This window comes from Glycine soja, chromosome 13 (genome assembly GCF_004193775.1).
Source record: "Glycine soja cultivar W05 chromosome 13, ASM419377v2, whole genome shotgun sequence".
In the NCBI taxonomy this organism is placed as follows: domain Eukaryota; kingdom Viridiplantae; phylum Streptophyta; class Magnoliopsida; order Fabales; family Fabaceae; genus Glycine; species Glycine soja.
In genome coordinates this window covers 18,474,304-18,481,001 of record NC_041014.1, presented here as the reverse complement: position 1 = coordinate 18,481,001, position 6,698 = coordinate 18,474,304, and the positions used below count along the sequence as shown (strand labels likewise).

The window sequence follows — 6,698 nt, the reverse complement described above, 5'->3', positions numbered from 1 at the left end:
ATAGTTTGTACTTTGATTTTAGTAATGGCCAGAAAAAACATATTCTTAATTTAGATTTTCGTAATTGCAACTATATATTCTTAATTTTTATGAACTTTTATACATCTAAAGATATATCATATCTATATATTTTTAGAATATTGAAATTGTCACATAATATGTACATCCTAGATTGTTAAACATTAATCATAATCTCTAAAAAGGTCTTATATAACTAGTGAAGGTCTTGTATAACTAGTGATGGCCTTGAGCACGGTTAAGATGAACGATCGTCCAGGACTCCATTTTAAAAATAAATATTTTTTAATAATTTTTTATTTACTCACCAAATTTTTTATTTAGTCTACATAAATGTTAAAATATTTTTTTACATATTGTTATAATGTAGCAATGCAAATTATGTTGCCTAAGGACAGTTTCTCTTCAGTTGGGTAACAAGGTAAACAAAATGTAAAGAGATATTAGGAACATAAAAAAATTGAAACTTCTTAAAAATATGATAATTGGTATGATTTTAATTGTAAAATTTTCTTTAAAGAATTAAAATTCATTACAGAAATTTTAACAATTGAATCAAAACTAAGCTTAATAATATTGAGTTCTTTGAAGCCACTTAATTGTTTTCTTAATGCATGTACATCTTATAATACAATATTAACTATTTATGTTATTCTTGCATTTACTAAAAAAATTATCAAAAATGAAAATTTAAAAAATTTAACTTGCAATCAACAGGTAAATTAATCATTTTACTTTGATTTTTTTTAAAAAATCTTGATTATGAATGGTATTATTAACGATTTTTGCATAAAAATACAAAATGACAATATTTAAATGATTACGAGGACAAAAAAAATGATAATAAGAACATAATTTTCTAGGTTTGGTCCTGTGATTCCTAAAATTTAAGGTGGGATTTTTTTTTAATTCTTAATAAAAGCTTATGTGTTATCACGGACAAATTCGAGGGTTCAGTCATGCGAAAGTGTGCATCGAGAGTATGAGATTCGGAAAACAACCCAACCCCGATACCTCTTTCTCCAAAAAAAATAAAAACTCAAGCTAAACCTTTAAACAAACCTTCCACAAAAGAAAGTTGTTCTACTGATAAAAAAAAACAAAAGAAAGATGTCCTTATCCATGTTAGGCTAAGATATTAGACTACTAATTTGTCCATAACTCTTGTCCCACAAACTTTTGTATGTGGCATTTATGACTAACCAATATTTCTTGTCCATTAAGTCAATGTCACTAAATGTGAATCTGATGTTAAGAAGCATCCTTCGTACCACACTAATCATACAATTCATTTAAAAATATTTTCCTTTTTTCTTTTCCACTTAGGTTCTGTTTTTCTTCCCAGTAATATAATATTTTACCTCGGAAGTTTTGACGGTTTAGTCAACTTCATAAAATCCCATACCTTCAATACTTTTTAATTTAATTCTTACAACTCTTTCACACGATTATTAGTCACATTTTCATTAGGGAAAGCACAAAAACTTGCCAAACCATCTGCATATATTAATGAACTTCTAAGTTCTAACCACCCTGTCATCAGATTTGGCGGTGTAGGAAGTACTATTTTTACCAGGTATTTCAAGCATACACAGGGATTCCAGATTCTTCAGAAGATGAAGGTTGTAGGGCACGAATGCGAATGTCGTATTTTGTATGACTGACCACTTTGGAGCTAGGAGATGATTCAGCTCCGTCTGTCACAAGAGGAAAGGACGAAGTGTAACCATTGTATGCATTTCCAATATGGTTGCCACATTTGCGACAAAGAAGCTTGGTTCTTCGGCGAAACAAACCCCATGAGTGCTTATCAAAATGGGGCACACACTGAATTTCATCAACCTGGGTAAATCTGCTAAGATCAATGCTGAAGAATGATATAATACCTCGCTTTATGGACTTCCCATATTTAGATCCAATGGATGCAGTGTTCCGGTTCGAGGAGGACAGGTTCAGCTCATAACCACAAGTGCCACAGCTGCCAAATATATAAAGAAAAGGTATTATAATTGCAACAATAAAAATAAAGAACTTGGATTCATCACATGTAAATCATACTCAGAATAACAAGCTTAGTCTTCAATGTATTGACATAAACAATTATAATGACTGATGGTAAAGAATGCATTTGGAAGACATGGTTGGTTATTATCACAAGTTCACAACATATCATGTTAAATATATGTATATGCTTCTGATAAGGCCACGGCTTGTTTACAAGGGAACTGGATTGGACCTTTTTCCTTCCAATTTTAAGTTCCTCAAGCTCAAATGACAGCACTTACTATCAATCAAGTCTTGGAAAATTAGTAAAAGAAATCACTAAAAAGGCTTATAACTTACAAGTGAAGCTAACCAATTACTTTTCTATTTAACGTGTTTCGTTGCCAGAACTTGAGCAAGCTATTCAAGGAAATATATGATCATAATTTACAATAACATTCATGTTCCTACCATTTTTTATAAAGATATATTCCATGAAAATCACAATACAATTATTTACCATCATTCAAACCATTTTTTATTTTCTAGACCATCCATAGGTATTTTTCTCAGAAACCAATCTTGTTTGAATTAGGAACATCCAAAGCATGATAAAGCTAACTCTCGTGACAAGGATTAATTCCGTATACAAGAATTGAACCCAAGATATTGCTTAAGGAGGAATCAAGCATGTGCTACATGACCCAACACATGGTAAACTTCATATAACAAAGGCAAACTGCATCTACCCCTTTTTCTTCTTCTCTGTTTTTCTATTTCAAAGTGTTAATCCATTACTTACTAACCTAAAAGAAGCTTCAGAGTATTTGTCTTTAAATGTCATGGGATTGAGAGCAAAGAACCCATTATTTTCCCATGGAAAGGGGATCATCAATGTCAATCAAATACCATCTTAAACCCTCAACATATCCGGTTACAGCTCAAAGAAAAGGTTATACTCCAAACTATTCCAATTTTCAAACGGTCCACAACTCTCCAGATATCGGAGAAACAACTCTAATTCCAACCACTTTCAAGAGTAACATGTCATATACACTACTATTCAAGAAGAGCTTCTCAGTAGTGTATGCAGTTTCTGAAGAAACTAATATGCAGAAAATTTAATCAGCAAGGTTTTAAATTGCAGTCGCCACAATCCTTAATATTACAAAAAATTGTGGACAACTTTGCACCAAATATGGCCGAAATTACCATTGCGGACCGTTTTTCAAAACATTGCTTAATAAGGAAGAAAAACAGACACGTCTCTTTTCTTGAGAAGGGGAAAAAGACAAACTATCTCTCACACAGTCGTTACCAGATGCAAATTGTGATCACTGAGGGTACCTTTCAATCTTAATTTTCCACACCAAATGATCAAACATTTCCTACTCTTGAAAGTGACTAAGAGTACCCAATCTAATGCTCTATTACAAATCTCAAATTCCCCTCTTGAAATTAATAAAAAAAAAAATACCTTTAATAATGCAAGTTATTAATACTATCATGCTAGTTTAGTAATCACAAATTAACAATGAATCTTCATCTTCATATACATAAAAAGAGAATTTTAGAAAAATATCATTATCACGATTCACGACCATAAATCGATTGCGATTTATCGAAAAAGAACTACTAAAGAATTATTTAACCTAATAAAAAGAATCTACGAATTCAACGAAAGCGAACCTGTAACGGACATCTCTCTGAGAAGAGCAGGAGTAAGTTCGGTTAAAGTGACCGTCTCGTTTGAACGCCGAATCATCCATCTATTGATTAGTGATTATCGGCGACGGCGGAGGCGGTGGCAGAATGCGGAAGAGCCACCGTGGAGGAGAGGTTAAGCGAGAGAGAGAGAGAAGTGAATTATAGGGAATTGGGACAGAGCGTGTTCCGGAGGATTCGGGACGCGCGAGTTTGACCGAACCGAACGCGATCGACACGACACCGTTTTGCGAGGGAGTGGAATGGTTCGGTCACGCCAAAGTGAAAGGATCCAAAGGTAGAGAAGAAAAAGAAGATGATGATGATGGTGGAGACGAAGCTTAGCTGAATGAAAGTGGCGTTTTTGGAATTTTAGTTTTCCTTTTTTATTATTCGATGGTTCTGTTTCGAATTCTGATTGTTAATTTGTTGTTATTATTGCTGTGGGAAACTGTGAATTGGTTTTTGTTTTTAAATCCGTCGGTGACTCGGTGGGGGGGTAAACGAAGATCCTGTTGCGGAGTTATACGATTAAGCCGTACTTGCTGTTTTTGTTTTGATTTTGGATTTTACATGTTTCTAATTTTTATTTTATTGGTGTTAATGTCCGCTTTAGAACTGATTATAACGGTTAGAAGAAAATATAAGGGTTTTGAATTATGTCCGCAATATTTTTGGTGGTAATGAGTGAAATCCGATTTGGCTGACCGATCCGTCTAATTAGGACCTAATGACAAGTAATTATTGGATCAATTATACAATTGATGTAAGATGACTCAACCTAACTCAGTCGATTAGGTATCAGATCTCAATTGTATAGATCTGATCTGATCGATTTTATCAATATATATATATATATATATATATATATATATATATATATATATATATATATATATATATCACTTCTATTTTAATGTTTTATTATTATCAATTATTATTTTAATATGTGAATATAAATTTTTCTTATTCAAATAATATTAATTTTATATTTATATATAATAGTTATATATATAATTTTAAATTTTTAAAAACCTAAAAAATTTTGTTTTTATTATCATTTTTTTATCCTCATAATCATTTATGTATTGTCATTTCATATTTTTATGAAAAAAAATCATTAATAATATAATTCGTAATCCTAAATTAAAAAGTAAATCTTTGAGGTTACTTTTGAAAGCTTAAAACTGTCACAAATGAAATATGTGATAATTTTAGAAATCCCAAGGACTCAATTAAAAAAATATAATTAAGAACTTAATTAAATATGACGAGCAATTTTTGAAACTTAGAGACAAAGCAAAAACCAAAATATCTTATTAAGAAAATATTCTGAATTTCTGATATAATTTTTAGTTTAAGTTGTTTTATGTGTTATAACTTAGTATTTTTAAAAAGATTTCATCTTTGAAAAAAAAACATTTAAAGTTTCTCTAACGCAATTCAATTCTCTTTTGTTCCATTTATTTCAATGGATAACTTATATAGTTACATAATTGACAAGGAAACATATATGATATAGAAACATAAAAGGATTGTCTTGTCTCCTAATGAAGCAAAAAATAGAAAATAATTTATGATATTATTTTCTATTTGTAGACCATAGTAAGTGATTTGTTATTACAATTATTTATAGTTTTGTTGGGAAAACTTGAGTTTTTCCACTTCGTGAAGTTAAAATAGACACTTAGTAACTAAAGGTAGTAATGGGAGCACACAATTATAATTTCTCCAATATGGAGATTCTTCCACCTTACAAAAGAATAGTAGGATTACAAGGATGTGTTTACAAAATTGACTCACTCTACGGTGGCTCACTCAAGTTTGAGCATAGAAACTTCCCAAATTTATCTTCTCTCAAAGATGCTCTCTAACTTTTTAGTTTTCTCACTCTAAGAAGTAGATTCACTTTTGTCTTAGATGATTAGGAATGAAGGCTCATATCCTTATTTATATTACTCCACCTCCACAATGAATGGTGGAGATTACTTGTATCCTAGGGTGGAGATTACTTGTATCCTAGGGTGAAGATTAATTTTCTAGAATGATCCATACATTCTATGAGTTTCTACACTCTTCTATGCCTTTCCATATCCTTTCATACTCTTCCATAAGGTTCCAGAAGGTTCCATACATCTCCAGAATATTCCAGAGGTTTTTACATTTTTCCACAAGCTTCTAGAGAGTTATACACTACTCTACAGTTCTCTAGGACGTTCTAGAAAATTCTACATTATTTTAAAAAGCTCTGAAATTTTCTAGAACCTCTCCAATTAAGGAGGAATCCCAACAAGTTTGTACTTTGTTTTTAGTAATGCCCATCAAAAAACATATTCTTAATTTAGATTTTCGTAATTGCAACTATATATTTTTAATTTTTATGAACTTTTATATATTTCAAGATATATCATATCTATATATTTTTAGAAGACTGGAATTGTCATATAATATAATATGTACATTGTTAAACATTAATCATAATCTCTAAAAGGTCTTACATAATTAGTGATGATCTTGAGCACGGTTAAGATGAACATAGTCTAGGAGTCCATTTTTAAAAAATATTTTTGTTATAATTTTTTATTTAGTCTATATAAATACTAAAATAAATTTTTTACATATTGTTATAATGTACCAATGCAAATTATGTTGCCTAAGGAATGTTTCTCTTCAGTTCGGTAACAAGGTAACAAAATATAAAGAGAGACAAGTTAGGAACATAAAAAATAAAATAAAAAAATTGAAACTTCTTAAAAAAATATGATAATTGGTATGATTTTAATTGTAAAATTTTCTTTAAAGAATTAAAAGTCATTACAGAAATTTTAACAATTAAATCAAAACCAAGCTTAATAATATTGAGTTCTTTGAAGCCACTTAATTGTTTTCTTAATACATGTACATCTTATAATACAATACTAACTATTCATGTTATTCTTGCATTTACTAAAAAAAATTATCAAAAATGAAAATTTTAAAAATTTCACTTGCGA

General features: G+C 30.2%; 1 protein-coding gene across 2 annotated transcripts; it reads right to left on the bottom strand.

Moving 5' to 3' along the window:
- Nucleotides 1-1,396: 1,396 nt before the first annotated feature.
- Nucleotides 1,397-4,210, bottom strand: LOC114381087 (uncharacterized protein At4g08330, chloroplastic-like). 2 transcript variants are annotated; one of them, XM_028340270.1, is made up of 3 exons: nucleotides 3,691-4,210; nucleotides 1,905-1,996; nucleotides 1,397-1,715 (listed from the first exon to the last, which is right to left on the bottom strand). In XM_028340270.1, exons 1-3 carry the CDS (start codon nucleotides 3,768-3,770, stop codon nucleotides 1,600-1,602), a joined length of 288 nt encoding a protein of 95 aa, XP_028196071.1. In that variant the 5' UTR covers nucleotides 3,771-4,210; the 3' UTR covers nucleotides 1,397-1,599. The 2 variants fall into 2 exon arrangements, with proteins under 2 accessions (XP_028196071.1, XP_028196070.1); XM_028340269.1 differs by having other exon boundaries at nucleotides 1,397-1,996; nucleotides 3,691-4,190.
- Nucleotides 4,211-6,698: the final 2,488 nt, after the last annotated feature.